This window comes from Puma concolor, chromosome C2 (genome assembly GCF_028749965.1).
Source record: "Puma concolor isolate L17-30 chromosome C2, mPumCon1.1.hap2, whole genome shotgun sequence".
Taxonomy (NCBI): domain Eukaryota; kingdom Metazoa; phylum Chordata; class Mammalia; order Carnivora; family Felidae; genus Puma; species Puma concolor.
In genome coordinates this window covers 71,804,284-71,823,511 of record NC_141675.1, presented here as the reverse complement: position 1 = coordinate 71,823,511, position 19,228 = coordinate 71,804,284, and the positions used below count along the sequence as shown (strand labels likewise).

The 19,228-nt window shown below is 41.5% G+C and overlaps 1 protein-coding gene across 3 annotated transcripts in view; it reads left to right on the top strand.

Annotated features, from left to right (window-relative positions):
• The window catches only part of KCNMB3 (potassium calcium-activated channel subfamily M regulatory beta subunit 3), a 98,647-nt gene that overhangs the window by 48,676 nt on the left and 30,743 nt on the right, over window positions 1–19,228 (top strand). The window contains exon 1 of one of the 3 annotated variants that reach the window (XM_086674775.1): window positions 14,104–14,328. The exons of the other annotated variants lie outside the window; for them this stretch is intronic. Coding sequence (XP_086530901.1) covers window positions 14,186–14,328 — 143 coding nt within the window. The 5' untranslated portion in view covers window positions 14,104–14,185. Of the gene's footprint in view, window positions 1–14,103; window positions 14,329–19,228 lie in introns of those variants that run through there. 3 annotated transcript variants of the gene reach the window in all.

Genomic DNA, 19,228 nt, shown 5'->3' with positions numbered 1-19,228 from the left:
TAGCTGGATCTAGCTTTTATGGTGGTCTAGTGGCCTAGCCTTTACATCTTCTCTCAGAGTGCCTCCGGGACTCAGGTTTCTTTGCTGCCAACTTGGACTCTAGGAGCTTGATGACCCTGGGAGTGAGTCCTGGTGCTTGAGCGGCCAGTTTCAGAACACAATAAGCTGCCTCAGTTTCTCCTCCTTAGTTTTAGTATTCTAGTGCTGCCTTGAGAATGGGTCTAATGGCTGGGCCCTGGTGTCCTACTTCTGTCTGATTTTCTGGCATGTTGATTAGGGCCATACCTCACATGGACAAATATCCCTCAGTGATGTGCTATCATCTTGACTCCTGAATATTGGCCACAGCTGGGATGCCCCAGAGTGTCACTCTGCTTGACTATTTGCATGGCCAGGGGTTAATAGGCTTGCCTCTTCCAAGGCTCTCAGATCCTGCTTCCCCCAGTTGGGTGTCCCTTCCATAATCATCAGGTTTATTCTTGTTCCTGTTGCTGACCAAACTTTCTCCCAACCTCTGAGCCTTTGCACTGGCTGTGTCCCTGCCTGCAGTGCTCTGCTTCCTGGCCTGCTTGGCTTTTCCTTGCCATTCAGGTCCCAGCTTAAATGCCATGTTCCCATTCAATGTAGCCTGCCCTCTTCCTGATCTCTTTCCACATCATCATCCCATTTCTCTTTCCTCATCACATTAATGTATTTGGAATTCTTCCATTTGGGTCTTTGTTTCTTATCTGTTTCCTCGCTAGGATGAAAGCTCCTACAAGGTAGGCACCTCCCCTCTTGTGCTCACTGTTATATTGGAAGGCTTAGAACAGTGCCTGCTACACAGTAGGTGCTCAATAACCTATTTCTAGAATGGTATTGAATGGCTCTTGATCGCTGAGACCACATCATGTCTGGTCTACGCCAGGGAAGGAGATGAGATGGACCTTGTGATGGCTGAACTGGAGGGCTGTTCACTTGGAGCCGTCCAACTCCCTGTGTCAAAACTGCCCACCTGGTCTGTCAAGCAGACTCCTAGATTCAGTTCAGAATTGTCCTCTTAAACACCTTTCCTTGCCCTGACCTCGAGAGTGGTACTAGTCATTCCTCTTCCTTGCTCTGGTAGCAGCTCTTCCCAATATTTAATTATACACCATCACCTAGCATTGTGTACTTGTTTGCTAGCCTGTCTTTCTTCCCAGTTGGACTGTGAGCTTTTTGCCAGCTGGAAATCTGCAGGGTTTGTCTTTGGATCCCTGGTGTCTAACACAGAGTTGCAATTCAATCCTACAATTATTTGTGTGGGAATATACAAGTTGGAGAATGCATGAGGAAACTGGGTGTGTGAATCTGGTATGCAAGAGATAAGTCCAGATTAGTGACGCAATAATTAAATTAACTGATTTAACAACCATTTATCCAAGAATCATGTCACTAGAGAAAAAAGTCTTTGAAACGTGGGCCATTCCATTGCAAAAGAGCTCACGTCATTATTATCGTGTCAAGTTACGTTTATCTGAGCCAACCTCTTATTCATATCCTATTCACATGCTCCTATTCACAAGCCTGGGATAGAAATCCGGAGTTGTGTCCTGACCCACTTGGGATAACTCCAGAGTCATGGTTCTGACGTTCTAAGCTTTTGAATGACTCTATTTTCATCTAACCTGAGTTACAGTCACTGGCTTTTGTGAGACCAGCCTCATCAATCATAATAGTGTCTGTGCTGGGGAGGATCCCTACCTCATTGCACCCACATACAGATTTAATGACATACAACCTAAGGGTGAGCTCAGGCTCATTCTATTCACGTTTGATTCACTGCATCCTTTGGTCCAATGTGTTATCACAAATTTGAAATCCAAAGCCATAATTCAGTTGGTAATTTGATGTAACGCCATCCTGGAGATGAAAGTTTAACTGTGAAAGAAAATCAGTTGTTTATTCACTAACCACTTGCAAGTTGTGGCTTACACGGCAGGCCTTATGCTTGGGCCTGAGGACAAGGATGAGTAAGATCAAGTCCTTGTCTTTGGGGAGCTGACAGTCAAAAGGACAACACGAGACAAAAGGGTAGATGATTTTAGTCTGATTTGTGAGGGCCATGTTAAGGTGAAGTCTTGGGGGATGAACACAAATTGGTCAGACAAAGGATGGGGGCAGGGAGGGAATGGCAAGAACAAAAGACAGGAAAGCATGGACAGGGAGTGGCATGAGACCAAAGCAGAGCAGGCTCTGGCCCATGTAAGGCTCTTGAATTTAACCTTCAGACTGTTTTTCAAAATATATTTTATTTTATTTTATTTTATTTTATTGTATTTTATTTTATTTTATTTTATTTATTTTTTAAATGTTTTTAAATGTTTAAAATATTTTTTAAATATTTTATTTATTTTTGAGAGAGTGCAAGTGGGGGAGGAGCACGGGAGGCGGGGGGGGGGGGGTGGGCAGGCTGTTGCACTTACAGCAGGAAGCCCACGGGGGCTTGAACTCACAAACTGCAAGATCATGACCTGAGCTAAAGTCAGATGGTCAGATGGTCAGATGGTCAGAAGTCAGATGGTCAACTGACAGAGCTCCTCCAAAATAGATTTTAAAGAATACTTGTTTTGTGTGATAACTGCTTTTGCACTGTAAAAGGGTTTATGATTAGCCAAATTTGGGGGAACGTTGACTTAAATGGCAGTATTAATACTGTCCAGTTGGTACCTGATTTTCCTGAGCACTGTGTGTCATCTTGTGATAGGCAGGGGAATACAGGGGAGAACAATATATACTGTCCCATGCTCATGGAGCTTGCCAGGCCAATGAGGAAAGTAGGAATTAAACAAATAGCTACAAATGATTTGTTAAGTCTATACAAATGAGAAAAGTCCCAGAAAGGAGACTGTGTTATAGGATGTAGGATAGAGTGGTTAATAAGAGCAAGAACTGACATTGTTTTAGTCCTGCCATGAAGCAGACATTGGGCTAAGGGCTTCGTAAGCATTATTACGTCTAAACAAAGCTAACTGGGACAATATGCGAATACGCTTTTTGCATTTCCTAATGCTGGACACAGTATTAAGGCATTTCCCAAGTGGATCTGACCATGGTATAGTTTTTTCACAGAACACCCATTCAATTGTATGGCAATTTTGGCATAGGGAACCATTGAGGGGTTCTCAAATGGGGAGAGATATGGTTAGGTTTAATTTTCCAAATGGTAGAAAACATTTACTTTGTGATCTTGGTGGCTTAGAAGTGGTCAGAGATTTTAGAAAAAGTTTAGGGATCCTCAACCTTGTCAATAAAATACAATTACCTTCACTTTTTGAAATACTGACCTATTAAATCTGAGTTTCCTAGAGCAGTCTGTAGTTTATAAAACCTCTGGGTACACAGGAAACTAGTAACACTGGTTGCCTCTGGAGAGGGGTCCTGGGTGGCTGGACTACAGGGACAGGAGGAAGACTCCTCACTGTAGAGTGGTGAGCCACGGTTGTATATTACCTATTATAGAATAAATGTGTAAAGTAAAAAAATCCTTATGGGTGATCTAGATGTAGCCAGGATAAAGAATCACTGGTGGAATTAATTAGTGAATTAAAAAAAATGTGGGGTGCCTGGGTGGCTCAGTCAGTTGAGAGTCTGACTCTTGATTTCAGCATAAGCCATGATCTCACAGTTCATGAGATTGAGCCCCACATCTGTGCTGTTAGCACAGAGCCTGCTTGAGATTCTCTCTCTCTCTCTCTCTCTCTCTCTCTCTCTCTCTCTCTTCCTCTCTCTCTCTCTCTGCCCCTCTCCCCTGCTTACACACACACTCTAAATAAATAAGTAAATAAATAAATAAACATTAAAAGATAAAAACAAAATAATGTGAAACAAGTGATTAAAATTTCCTATTACAAGTAAGATGTGCTAGATAGATTTGATCATTAATCTTAAATGCTTAAAGAAAGCAACTCCCTAGGAATGGGGAAAGGAGGTCAGACCATGAGGGATAAAAGAGACAGAAAAAGGGAGAGCAGAGGCCAAAGACTAAAGTTTTCTGGTGGACAGCAACAGTGTGGACTGTTGGAACCCTGATGTCTCTACTCACTAGCTGATGAGCCATGGGACTTGGGGGCGTTTCTTAGTCCTCCCCGCTCCCCATTCCTCACTGTAACATAGGAATAATATTAGCTGCCTTAAAGGGTGGTTGGGAAAATCAAAGGAAATAATGAATGAAGGTTTTACACACACACACACACACACACACACACACACACACACCCACCCTTACTGCCTGGTTTAAGAGAGAAGAAGAGAGGAAAGGGTAGACCTGGACATCTTTGTAGGGAGAGTGGAAGATGGAAGTTACAAAAGTGGAGACAGATCAAGATCCTTCAGAGGACAGAAAAGGAGGAGAACTCTTTTCTTCTGGGAGGAAAAGGAAGAAGAGGGTGGGTGGGTAAAGAGGTGAGGTGGCAACAGACATTTCAAGAGGGAGGAGGGAAGCTGAAGGAGATGAGTTAAAAAATCTTACTCTTGGGGCGCCTGGGTGGCGCAGTCGGTTAAGCGTCCGACTTCAGCCAGGTCACGATCTTGCGGTCCGTGAGTTCGAGCCCCGTGTCAGGCTCTGGGCTGATGGCTCAGAGCCTGGAGCCTGTTTCCGATTCTGTGTCTCCCTCTCTCTCTGCCCCTCCCCCGTTCATGCTCTGTCTCTCTCTGTCCCAAAAATAAATAAACGTTGAAAAAAAAAATTAAAAAAAAAAAAAATCTTACTCTTCTCTGCAAAGGAAGAGGCAAAGTGGGAATTTCATCAAATGTTTCAAATACTCACAATATTGGACACACAAAAGCCATGTGTTTTGGTTAAAATAAATTGGTGCCAGTCTGCATATCTGATAAAAATATAGGCAACCTCCCTGCTGTGTCACCTCCCTGCTTCTTTTTCTTTTCTTTCTTTCTTTTTTTAAATTTAAATTTTAGTTAGTTAACATAGAGTGCAATATTGGTTTCAGGAGCAGAATTCAGTGATTCATCACTTATATACAACAGCCAGTGCTCATCACAAGTATCCTTCTTAGTACCCATCACCCATCTAGCCCATCCCCTACCCTCCTCCCTCCATCTACCCTCAGTTTGTTCTCTATCGTGAAGAATCTCTTGTGGTTTATTTCCCTTTCTTCTCTCCCCCACCGCTTCCCATATGTTCATCTGTTTTGTTTCTTAAATTCGACATATGAGTGAACTCTTATGGTATTTGTCTTTCTCTTATTAACTTATTTCACTTAGCAATAATACACTCTAGCTCCATCCACGTTGTTGCAAATGGCAAGATTTCATTCTTTTTGATGGCTGAGTAATATTCCATTGTATGTATATACCACAGTTTTTTTATCCATTCATTAGTCGATGGATGTTTGGGCTCTGTCTGTAGTTTGGCCATTATTGATAATGCTGCTATAAACATTGGGATGCATGTATCCCTTCGAATCTGTATTTTTCCACTCTTTGGATAAATACCTAATAGTATAATTGCTGGATTGTAGGGTAGTTCTATTTTTAATTGTTTGAGGAAACTCTATACTGTTTTCCAGAGTGGCTGCACCAGTTTTCATTCCCACCAGCAGTGCAAGAGGGTTCCCCTTTCTCCACATCCTGCCAACACCTGTTGTTTCTTGTGTTGTTAATTTTAGTTGTTATTTTTATGCCCAGAATTCATGATCCCCAAAGACCACCAGGGAGCCGAGTCCGATGCAAAAGCAAAGAGCCTTTATTTGAGCTAGCTCGAGCTCAATCCCCTACCTGCACCGACACAGCGGTGAGATGCCAGGGAAAGAGAGCGAGTTTCAAAAGCACAAAGGTTTTATTGGGGTCTAGGGGCAGTTGGTGAGGTAATGGCTGTGGCCTCAGTTGATTGGCTGGGGAAGGGTCGGTGTCCTGTTACGCAGGTTGCCGGGCGTGTTTTGATCGGGAAGTTTGAACAGGTGAGCGGGAGGTTACTCAAGGGGAGGAGGCGTGGTCAAGGTGGAGGACACAGAACAAGATGGAGTCGGCCGGTATAGATCCGCCCTTTCATTATGACAGGTGTGAGGTGGTATCTCATCATGGTTTTGATTTGTATTTCCCTGATGATGAATGATATTGAGCATCTTTTCAAGTGTCTGTTAGCCATCTTGATGTCTTCTTTGGAAAATTGTCTATTTATGTCTTCTGCCCATTTCTTAACTGGGCTATTTGTTTTTTGGGTGTTGAGTTTGATAAGTTAAAACAATTTTTTTAATGTTTATTTATTTTTGAGAGAGGGAGAGAGAGAGAGAGAGAGAGCGGGGGAGGGAAAGAGAGGGAAGGAGACAGAATCCAAAGCAGGCTCCAGGCTCTGAGCTGTCAGCACAGAGCCTGATGCGGGCCTTGAACCCACCAGCTGTGAGATTGTGGCCTGAGTCGAAGTTGGACACTTAACTGATTGAGCCACTCAGGTGACCTGAGTTTGATAAATTCGTTATAAATTTTGGATACTAACCCATTTGCAGATATGTCTTTTGCAAATATCTTCTCCCATTCCAAAGATTGTCTTTTAGTTTTGTTGATTGTTTTCTTCACTTTGCAGAAGATTTTTATCTTGATAAAGTCCCAACAGTTCATGTTTGCTTTTGTTTTCCTTGCCTTCGGTGAAGTATTTACTAAGAAGTTGCTCTGGCTGAAGTCAAAGAGGTTTCTGCCTGTGTTCCCCTCTAGGATTTGGATGGTTTCCTGTCTCACATTTACGTCTGCCATCCTTTTGAATTTATTTTTGTGTATTGTGTAAGAAAGTGGTCCAATTTCATTCTTCTGCATGTTGCCATCCAGTTTTCCCAACACCATTTATTGAAGAGACTGTCTTTTTTCCATTGGATATTCTTTCCTGCTTTACTGAAGATGAGTTGACCATATAGTTGTGCACCCATTTCTGGGTTTTTTATTCTTTTTCATTGATCTATGTGTCTGTTTTTGTGCCAGTACCATACTGTCTTGATGACTATAGCTTTGTAACATAGTTTGAAATCTGGAATCGTGATGCCTCTAGTTTTGTTTTTCTTTTTCAGGATTGCTTTGGCTATTCAGGGTCTTTTGTGGTTCCATACAAATTTTAGGACTGTTGATCTACCTCTGAGAAGAATGCTAGTGGTATTTTGATAGGGATTTTATTAAATGTGTACACTGCTTTGGGTAGTATAGACGTTTAAAAAAATGTTTACTTATTTTTGAGAGAGTGAGAGAGAGAGACAGAGTGTGAGGAGAGGAGGGGCAGAGAGAGATGGAGACACAGAACCTGAAGCAGGCTCCAGGCTCTGAGCTGTCAGCACAGAGCCCAATGCGGGGTTTGAACTCACAAACCATGAGATCATGACCTGAGCCGAAGTCAAATGCTCAACAAACAGAGCCACCCAGGTGCCCCTGGGTAGCACAGAAATTTTAACAATATTTGGTCTTCCAATCCATGAGCATGGAATGGTTTTTTTTTTTTTCCATTTCTTTGCATCCTCTTCAATTTCTCTCATAAGTGTTCTATAGTGTTCAAAGTACAGATCTTTCACCTCTTTAGTTAAGTTTATTCCTAGGTATGTTATTGTTTTTCCTGCTTCTTCTTTTTCAATCTTCTGTCACAAATATCTTCAAGAGGCCATTTATTCATTCAAGCCTTTTGTTTTGAGCCTACTGTGTGGCAGGTCCTAGAAGACCAGGGAGGTCAACATACTGAGGACAGTGTGGGGTGATAAGGATGAGGAGGGGGTGGGGAAGCAAAGCATAGCTTTGCTCTTCTTATGCATGGTATGTGAACTTAGAAACTCAGAGAAGGCTGGATGTTTTCAGCCTGAAATTCCAATTTCAGGTAGGAATTGTGTGGGTTTCTCTTTGTATAGCACATTGAAACAGACTTATTTCCCTAAATGAGCCGATTGAGATGGGATACAAATCCACTTGAATAGACATGTTCCCTGTGGCCCAAGAAAGATGATGGCACTCTGTATGGAAAAGCATGGAAAAGAATATGTTGAGTCAAGCTTAAAAAAAATTCCTGCAAAATAATTGTCCACTTTCTTAACAACAAGGATAACAGTAGTAGTGTTCAATCCCTTCAGACCCAATGCCTCCTTCATAGCAAATACTTTACTATTCTGAAATCATTGATGATATAACCTACCCATATACATTTAAAAAATAACATAATGTGCCAACTTTATTATATGGGGAAATTAAAATTAAGTTACCATTAAATATGTAATTCTCCATGTAAATACTTGAGCATGGCTACATCAGTAGTACAATGAAATACACAGATAGTGACACCTATATGGATAATCACTGTGCATGTGGCAGTTGACAATGTAGGTCAATTTGGGTATTTTATTATATTAGTAACTTAAATGCCAATTCAAACAGCTTTGCTGATGGTGGTGTGATTTCCTCAAATGTGAAGAACTTTTGATGAATTTCTGGACAAAGTGGGTACACATGTCTCTGAATTTACACCATAGATGCATTTTTGGAAAATTCAGTGGATATTGAAAAAAGTGCAAAACAAACACAGATATTTTGTGTTTATATGTAAAATGAAGTTAGGTTTTAGCTCAGATCATTATAAACACGCTTTTCATCTACATGAATCCCCACTGACACATGGAAAGTTCCATGGCACTCAGGGCAATTCTTTGTTGTGTGGGACTTTCTTGTAACTTGCATAACATCTGCCCCATCTGGCTGTCTCCTCCAATCATAAGGACAACCAAGAAATACTCCACAGATTTCCAAAATGCCCACCAGGGGGTGGCACCATCCCCTTTGAGAACCATAGCGGCAGAATATGAATGTACTGGGAGAAGCTCACTAAATGCTTGTTGAATAAAATGATTACAAACCTTGAGGATCCCCACAACCAACATTTAGAACTTTAATTCACACTGTGGAGAGCCTGTAGATATAAATGGAAGACCTAGACAGGGATAGCCAAATGTTTTCATCTTTCAAGCCCACCTACCCCAATTGGTTAGAAGTAGTTGCCCTTAATATCATATAGAGAATAATTTTCGAGGTAGTGTCCATCTCATTCAATCGCTCCAGAATGATTGACGGAGCACACGTGCTAGGCATGGTCCTAGGAGCTGGAGATACAGTAATGAATAAAGCAGACACAGACTTGGGCCCTCACAGAGCTAACATTTTGAGTTCAGGAGGAGCTGACATAAAGGTGTCTGCCATGAGATCAGGAACCCACTGGCCACAAATGTGTCTTACCTGGAACAGAAGAGTTAACCTGAGTCATTTCTAACCCAGGAACTCTCCTGGAATTTTATTAAAAAATAATTAAGTTTCTGATACTCATCCATTTTCCTATCATTTGTCTTTTTTCCCTCAGAAAGAGAAATAGCACAAAACAACAAAACAAAACAAAACAAAATAACCCAGACAACTTCCAGTTAATTGATAATTCTGATTGAGTTCTAGTGAATAGAGTTATTCGATAGTTTGTAAAGATGTATTAAAATTAATGAAGAGACATCACTTGCTAAGAAATTGGTCAAGTCAGGAACAAGAATTTATCTAAAAGTAATTAGGACACACTCAATACCCATCAAAACGTATGACCATCTGGTCTCTGTGAAAACCTGGCCACCAACATTCCTGTGAGAACCTGAATAATAAGACACATATCCTGGGGTGCCTGGGTGTCTCAGTCGGGAAAGTGTCCAATTCTTGATTTCGGCTCAGGTCGTGATCTCAGAGTCATGAGATCAAGCCCTGTGTAGTAGTTCCATGCTAGGTATGGAGCCTGCTTAGGGTTCTCTCTCTCCCTCTTCCTCTGCCCCTCCCCTGCTCTCTCTTTCTCTCTCTCTCTCTCTCTCAAAAAACAAAAACAAAACAAAACAAAAAAACAACAAGACACATACATATCCCTAGCTACTGAGAGAGGAGGCAGGATATTATTGTCAATAAAAGCACGGGCTTTGAATCTGATCTGTTTTAGAGGCCTGGACCTGCCCTTGATTACTGTGGTTTTATGATTTGGGGCAAGTTATTCAGCATCTCTAGGCCTCTGTGGCCTCATTTTTCCAAATTAGTGAAGTATCTACCTCTTTGGGTTATGTGACTGAGGGAATAATGTTCCCAAAGCACTGAGCACAATCCCTAGTGCGGGGTTGCTCAGAAGCCTGTGATCACTACTTACAGGAGATGTGGGGTGGGGTGGGGGGTTGGGTTCTTTTCTTTCTAGGTGAGCACTGCCACTCAGCAGCTGAGGTGAGGAGTTCTTACCTTATTGTGAATCCAGGAAAGGAGATAACATTTTCTTGCAAACAAATTTATGGTTTCATATATGTCAGTGGATCTTAAAAGTGGGAAGTACATTAAATCATCTGCTCTAAACCCCTCACTGTACTGAGAAATAAGCTCAGATCCAGGGAGGTCTTGTGATCTGGGACTAGACACAGAGTTTAGTTTTCCAAGGTCAGGCTTCCAAGACCTATTTAACCCGTAATGTGACCTGGGGGTTTCCAAAGAATGAACATAGGACCACTTGTATTAGAATCACATGAGGAGCTTTTAAAATGCAGGTTCCTGGGTCTTATAACCAAGCTATTTTATCAGAACCTTCTAGAGATGGGACCTAGGAACCTGTATTTCATAGCAGGTCACACTTAAAATCAAGTGCCACTCATGTAGCGATCAATACCTTGATTTACAATATTGTAAAGCATGCCCAAACCCAGTGCCACCTGAAGACTTGGTTGCAGTGGATTTGAAATAGGACCATAAATCCAGGGCTGTTGAACTATGTAACAATTTCAGCTATTGCTTCTATTACTTTCTGCTTCAATTATCCAATGAGTTGTCTTTATGCCAGGAGACGCTCAGTTCTCTGGCTCCTGTGAAATTGAATAACTCAGTGTGGCTCTCTACTCTTGCAAAAGCCCAAGGAATGAATTAATACATGTAAAGCCTTAGAACTGTGCCAGGCTCATAGCAAGTGCTCAATAAAAGTTAGTTATTAGTATTATTTCTCATTAGAGCAGGAAGAACATCTGCAGAGGGGTGATGTTGGTTTCTCTGACATGAGCTTAGGTCATAGGATCAGTGTCAATTTGATTAGGGAAGATGGCTGGAGGCAGTCATTAAGATAAAGGCAATGGAAGATCCCGTTAAGACTCCCTAAGTGCGTGGCACAGATCATACTCCCTTGTTGTTTTTGTTGTTTTTTTCCTGTGAAGAGAATGTAAGATCAGATATGACTTTACTTTTGATACTTTAAATTGTTGCTTGCATTAGCAGAAACTACTCATAATGGGATGATGTTTCAGTTGGGGATTTATTTATTCTCCTACCTACAAACACACAGACACACAAGAATGTAGGCTGTTGTATACTTCTTAGGTTGCTGTAAATGACTCATGCATGTCTAAATTTGAAAAGAGAGCCATCGTGTTCACGAACATGGAGAATTTCAGCTACAGAATTCTTAGCTGTGATAGGTAATGTGTAATTGAGAGAATGTGAAAAAGAATGAGGAAGTAGGTTCTCCAGCATGATAAAAGGGAAAAGTAGTTCTTTTTTTCCCCTTGAGTAAAGCATTTGTTAAATGCAAAGGAAAATGACTATGGGCTCTGGAGCGAGGAGTCCATGATGCCAGCATTTTACAATAACATCCCCTTTCATCTACACATCTCACAACAGTTTATGGGCACTAATTAAGCCTCACCATACTCATACAATTCACACTGTGTTTTATTTACTCCCTTTTTACTGAGGAAAACCAAGGCAGTGAAAGTTTAAAGGGTTATTTGGAGTTACAAAGCTGGGATTTGAACCCAGTACCCAAAGCTTCTGGCCCAGAGAGGAAGGGGACCCACATGGTGGGTTTGACAGTTGACTCATACCTGATATTTGGTGGAGCAGGAAGTGATCTCGGGCAACTGTGAGAGGAAGGCATAAACCAGGAGCTCAGGGATGGTCTAGGGGACCAAGAGAAGGGACCAGACGCCCTGATATATAGTGAGGGCACATGTACCTGGTGTCTCTTACACCACACTCCTTCTGCCTTATTTGCCATGTCCCTGAATAGACACGCTGGCATTGCAATTCATACTGACCATTCTAGATTTTTGGGACTGTGAGTCTTGAGTGAAGTATGTATGTGCAGGGGACTTGCTGTAGGGGCCAGAGGGGGGTGGGCTGGTAGTGGTGGGCAGAGGTGAGTCACCAAGTGAAGCGGCAGTAGGAGGTAAATCAAAGGGCAACAGGTTATGTTACTCCTTTTCACCTGTCATTGACCCTATTTAAAAGGGAAGAGAAAACAAAGCACTAGGTCTGAGATCAATCTCAGATGGTCAGTTGTGACAGCTATGCCTCAGACATATTCAGTCCCTGACTTGTCTAGGACCTCAAACAAATGTCTGGGTCTCTCAGAACTCTTGAATGGAGACTAAAAGTAATTGGAAATAACTCACTTTCTCTATACCCTCTTAAGATGAATTTTTAAAGATCATGAGTGAGGGTTTTCACATAATGGAGTAAGAATCAGAAAAAGGGGACGACCAGAAGGCCCCAGGAAAGGTGGATTCAAGTCCTGGGAGCCATGTAGGGATCTCACAGGCTCAAACATTAGTATATTTTTGAGATTGAATCAAATATGCAAAAATAGTAGCAAATTATTTACCTCTTCAAAGAGAGTTACATACCAAATTGCAGGGGAATTTATTAGCACATCTACATCTGAAAAAGAAAGGTTATATATTTATAAGGCTAAGTTGCAAGGAGGGGGCAGAAGGGAAAAAGTTTTAGTTGCTATTAGATTTTATTCCAAATTATATCAGTTCATTAGAAACATATGGTTTATAAAAGACTTAGGCTATAACTCTAAGAAGTATATCAATACTATCAATACAATATCATACTCTCAGAAGTATATCAATATATATTTTAAGCAATATTAAACAGCTGCAAGTAACAGTTAATCTGGCTATATATACACGGATATTTACAGAAGAGATTATGCTTACATTCTTGCCCATGGTAATGTTTTGGAAAATGGTAAGATGATATTACCCTTATTAAAAACATATGGCAGGGGCGCCTGGGTGGCGCAGTCGGTTAAGCGTCCGACTTCAGCCAGGTCACGATCTCGCGGTCCGTGAGTTCGAGCCCCGCGTCGGGCTCTGGGCTGATGGCTCAGAGCCTGGAGCCTGTTTCTGATTCTGTGTCTCCCTCTCTCTCTGCCCCTCCCCCGTTCATGCTCTGTCTCTCTCTGTCCCAAAAATAAATAAACGTTGAAAAAAAACCAAACACATATGGCAAAAGGGGTCTGACATTTTATTATCCACCTTTTAGTAAGCTACAATATAATGCTAATTGATGTTCACGATTTGAAAGTATTGAAACATCTCCAAATGTGTTCTGGGTTATCAAAGAAAGATAACATGATATTTGATACAGTTTTTTCAAACCTTGATAAATTTTATTTTTATTTTTTGTAACTAGGTCCCACACCCAGCGTGGCCCCCAAGGGTGCGGGGAGGGGGCTTGAACTCAGGACCCTGAGAGATGAAGACCTGAGTTGAGATCGAGCCAGATGCTTAACCCGCTAAGCCATCCAGGCGCCCCTTGATACAGTTTTAATGGTGAGTTATTTTATGGCCCTTGAAAATTTGGGAAATCACATATGGTATAAAAATGAATTCTCTTAATTGGAACATGCAATTAACCGGAAAAATCCACTCTCTACGCTTGCACTCTAACAGACAATTTGTGAAAAAGGAAACGTAGTCAGGGCAAAACATTTCCTCTTTTTATAAACCTGGAACTGAGTATGTCCCTCACCAATTACATAGGGTCCCTGGGGACTCAACTTTCCACAAGCGGTTAGGTCTCTATGGCAATGCAGCTGGCTGCTGGAGCGGAACCCAGGTGACAAAGCGGAACATAGGTGACAAAGCGGAACACAGGTGACTAGGCAGAGGCAGGCGCTGGGTGACCATGGGGAGAAGGTCTGGATGCAGAAGGTCATTAACGGTCTTCTTGAGCGTCTAGGATTGATACTCTGCTTTTTGAGAAAATGCAGACCTCCCCCCCACCCCCTCACCCGCCCCTGCCCCAGGCTGCCTCGACTTCCCACGTCTCCTGGAAAGCGGGCGCTGTGCACCGCTGCTCCTGATGGCTGCCTGCGCTAGGACTGGCGTCTCCCTCTGGGACCCCACTTCCGTTGATGCCTAAGCTTCGCCCTTCTTGTGCCCTCAGAGGCTTGACTCAGGTGAAAGGAGTCCATTTTGGCCAGGCCCCTGGTCTCATGCAGCCGTTCAGTATCCCCGTTCAGATTACACTCCAGGGTGGCCGGAGGCGCCAGGGGAGGTAAGCCACCACCAGAATCTCTCTTGCTGCATAGTGGCTCCAAGAGCGGCCATAAGGAGTATGAGGTTAGATTTGGTCGTCCTCCTCTAAGTGTGCCCACTTGCCATGGCTCCTGAGGGACCTTGGGGCCTTCTCGCCCCAGCAGCACTGACTTCAGGGGGCTGCATCCTTTCTTATTGGCTTCCTCCTGCATTTGCATTGCAAAATTTTAAAGGCCAGAGGCCTTTTTTTTAACTCCCCCGTGGCTCCCTAGCACTAGGACATGGCCCAGTGCATGTCTGGTGCTGAATAAATATCTCTTGAATGAAGGGATGAAGAAATTGTCACCAGCATTTGGTCCCCCTGGTGAAGCATGCTTGGGCCTTGGAGTCACAACTGAACTGAACTGAATTCAAATCTCAGTTCCACCACTTAACTAGCTATATGATTGTGGGCAAGCCATGTAATCTCTGTCTGCCTCATCTCCTTGTCCATAAAGTGGGGATAGTAACAGTTTCTACAAGCCTTGGCATACTTCCTAATACTGCTCTTGGCACTATTCCATTATACTTTCTCTGTATTTCAGCCACTGTTTTTAACCACCCACCTTTTAAAAAATGTTCATTTATTTATTTTGAGAGCGAATGAGCGTGTGCATATGTGAGCAGGGGAGGCGCAGAGAGAGAGAGGGAGAGGGAGAATCCCTTGCAGGCTCTGCAGTGTCAGTGTTGAGCCCAACTCAAGTCATAGGACTTGATCCTATGAACCATGAGGTCATGACTGGAGCCAAAATGAAGAAAGAGTCAGGTACTTAACTGACTGAGCCACCCACTTCTCCTTAAGGGAGGAAGTGAGAGGGGCTATCTTCAGGACTTCTTTTTCTCCCCCAGAGAAATGCAAAGCTGAGGGGCTGAGAGCCTTAAATGAAGCTGTGGTCCTTCTGTCTGCTCCTGGGTTTGGGCCAGTGGGGTGGTTGGAACTGGGCACCGAAATTGAGAGAAGAGCCATGCCGGAGGGTGTGTGAGGAATGGAATATTAAAAGCTTGCCAGTTTGCTCTTGGAAGGGGCACACCTCACAGCCAAGTTCACACACTCTATCTGGAAAAAAGGCTGGTTTGTTAGTGGCTCCAATGGAGTTGGGAGCTGAGAAAATGGAAACAGTAAAGACCACAGCGGCCATCACATTCATCCTGTAACTATACTCATGGGAAGTTGAGTGAGAACGAGGGAAAGTGAGATAGAGGGGTTTGGGGGGAGGTGGGGTCGGAGAAGAAAGGAGCAGACCAGAAGGGGAAAGACGTGGGAGCAGAAGCACTTCTCTCCTAGAAATGCACTAATGCTTTTGTGAAAAGACAATTAAAGTGAATTACTCTATGGCAGAAGGTCAGATGACGAACATGCAAGGGAGCAAGTTTTAGTGCCCTCTTCATAACATAATTAACTAGATATAAGAATAGTTGTTTTCTCCCCAAAGCAATACAGTCTCCCATTTTCGTTTCTGAGATGCACAATTGGATTATTGCTCTTTGCTCTTGCTGAACTCTGTGAACCATGCTGACTTTACTCAACCTCATTTGCTGTTTCAAAAGAAGTTGTTAAATAATTTTGTAATTTAAAAAATATGACGATAAGAATAATCACCCAAATCGTCTCTGTAACACCAACAAATTACAGGGAAATGTTAATTTCACATCCCAATGCTTAGAAGTTGCACACACATGTGAAACGGGTGTCAGATGGATTATCAAGCTTTGATGAACAGCAGCATCTTCCCAAGGACGCTTCTCACACCAGTTACAGTGTTGGAGGAAGAGGCTGCTGGCTTCTGCAGGGATCACAGCCAGAGAAGTATGTTCAAGCTCTTTGAAACTGAGTTTGCCTGAGGCTAAGCCAGAAGGTGCCTGTAGCAATGTGTGGGAAAGAGCTGGTGGGAAAGTCAGTTCTATCTGCAGGGAAGCAACAGAAGGGGGTGGGGGCTGCCTAGACTATGAATACAACATCTCCAGGTAACACATTGGCTAGAAGTGGAAATACTTTGCTGGCAAAAAGGAATAAAAATGCTAGTCATCTCACTGGCTAGAGAGCAAAATGAGATCATTCTGAAATGCTTTGAAGTCCTTGGATGAAAGGTGCTTGTAAATACCACAAAGTTAATTACAGGGATATTTATGGTCTCAGAAACCTGGAAAAAAAAAACCCTCAATAATTAACAATAAGGAAATAGGTAAGGAATTTATGGCATATCCAATTGATGGAATATTATGTAGCCAATAGAAGGGTTACAAAGAAATGTTCATGACATAAGAAAGTGTTTATTATGGTAAGTGAAAAGAGATTAAAAAAATATAACCTATATCCAGAATGATCTCATTCTATTTAAAACAATATAGAGGAGGGAAATAACCTAGTAAATGAACAGAAGTGATCTCTAACTGGTAGAACTGTGGGTGAGTTTTATTCTCTTCTCTAGACTTTTCCACACTTTCTGAGCTTCATAACATGAGCATATGAAAAGTACATTACTTGCACGAATCCTTTGACATTTGTTGGGGCTTTCTTTATGGCTCCATTTATGGTTAGGTCTCATAAATGTCCTTATATCTTTGAGAAGAATATATATTTTGTAGGGGATAGCATTCTATATTACCATTTAGAAAACATAATTGCTTAGATAATATAATTACTTACAAAGGACATCCCAAACATTACAAAGTAATGTTACAAAGTAATGTTACAATGTTAATTACTTTGCTGAAATCTATTTCCTTACTGATTTGCCTGGTTATCAATTACTGAGGGAGGATGCAAAAATACCTCATCATTTGTTCCTGAGTTTTGTCTGTTTCTTCCTATAGTTCTGTCAGTGAGGGAATGCTATTAGGTACATATAAATTAGTATTGTTAGCTCTTCTAGGTGAATCTTTAATCAACATTATTACCTTCTTTATTTCTAAAAAGCTCTTTAACCTTAAGGTTCATATCAGCTTGCTTGTCATTAGACTTTGCCTGACAAATTTCAACCTTTCTACATCTGTGCATTTCCCATGGTCTCTCTCAGCCTATTGGCAAATATTCCTGCCTTCTGGTTGCCATTCCTGTTATGGAGAAGTAAGATCTCAGCCTGTCATTCCTTTGGGGTTAATCTGTCTTTTTCTCTGGCTGTTTTTAAGATTTTCTGTTGTGGTGTCTGTGCAATATCTCTGTGATGTGCCTAATGTGGGTTTCTTTTTATTTTTATCCCACTGGGTTTCTGTAATCTACAGACTGGGTTTTCATCAATTCTGAAGTTTATTATCTTTTTAAAATATTGCTTGTGACTTATTTCCCTTATTTCTGAAATTCTGAATAGATCACATGTTAAACATTCCCTTTTTATTTTCCATGATTCTTCATCTCTCTTCAGTATTTTCCATTACAAAAAATTATTCCGTATTATACTCTGGCTATTTTGCAGATCTATTTCTATGTTCACTAATTATATTTTTAGATGTATCTAATCTACTGTTAAATTTGTCCATTGAGTTTTTATTTAAATTATTTTATTTTTCATTTCTAGGAATTATATTTGATTCTTTTAAATATTAGCCTGGTCATATTGTAGAGTCTTGCTCTTTCTGATATTTCTTTTTTTTTTTTTTTTTGGTCTTTTTTTAAATTTAAATTTTATTTTTAAAAATTTACATCTAAATTAGTTAGCATATAGTGCAACAATGATTTCAGGAGTAGATTCCTTAGTGACCCTCACCCATTTAGCCCATCCCCCCTCCCACAACCTCTCCTGTAACCCTCAGTTTGTTCTCCATATTTATGAGTCTCTTCTGTTTTGTCCCCCTCCCTGTTTTTATATTATTTTTGTTTCCCTTCCCTTCTGTTCATCTGTTTTGTCTCTTAAAGTCCTCATATGTATGAAGTCATATGACTTTTGTCTTTCTCTGACTGACTAATTTCACTTAGCATAATACCCTCCAGTTCCATCCACGTAGTTGTAAATGGCAAGATTTCATTCTTTTTGATTGCTGAGTAATATTCCATTGTATATATATACCACATCTTCTTTAGCCATTCATCCATCGACGGACATTTGGGCTCTTTCCATACTTTGGCTATTGTTGATAGTGCTGCTATAAACATGGGGGTGCATGTGTCCCTTCGAAACAGCATACCTATATCCCATGGATAAATACCTAGTAGTGCAATTGCTGGGTCATAGGGTAGTTCTATATTTAGTTTTTTGAGGAAGTTCCATACTGTTTTCCAGAGTGGCTGCACCAGTCTGCATTCCCACCAACAATGCAAAAGAGATCCTCTTTCTCTGCATCCTCACCAACATCTGTTGTTGCCTGAGCTGTTAATGTTAGCCATTCTGACAGGTGTAAGGTGGTATCTCATTGTGGTTTTGGTTTGTATTTCCCTGATGATGAGTGATGTGGAGCATTTTTTCATGTGTTGGTTGGCCATCTGGATGTCTTCTTTGGAGAGGTGTCTATTGATGTCTTTTGCCCATTTCTTCACTGGATTATTTGTTTTTTGGGTGTTGAATTTGATCAGTTCTTTATAGATTTTGGATACTAACCCTTTGTGTGATATGTGGTTTGCAGATATCTTCTCCCATTCCATTGGTTGCCTTTTAGTTTTGCTGATTGTTTCCTTCACTGTGCAGAAGCATTTTATTTTGATGAAGTCCCAGTAGTTCATTTGTGTATCCTCATGATTAAAAAAAAATGTTTATTTATTTTGAGAGAGACAGAGGGAGAGAGAGGGAGTGCACGTGCACATGAGTGGGGGAGGGGCAGAGAGAGAGGGAGAGAGAAAATCCCAAGCAGGCCCATGCTATCAGAACAGAGCCTGACACAGGGCTCAAACTGATGAAACATGAGATCATGACCTGAGTCAAAACTAATATAATATTGTATGTCAATTA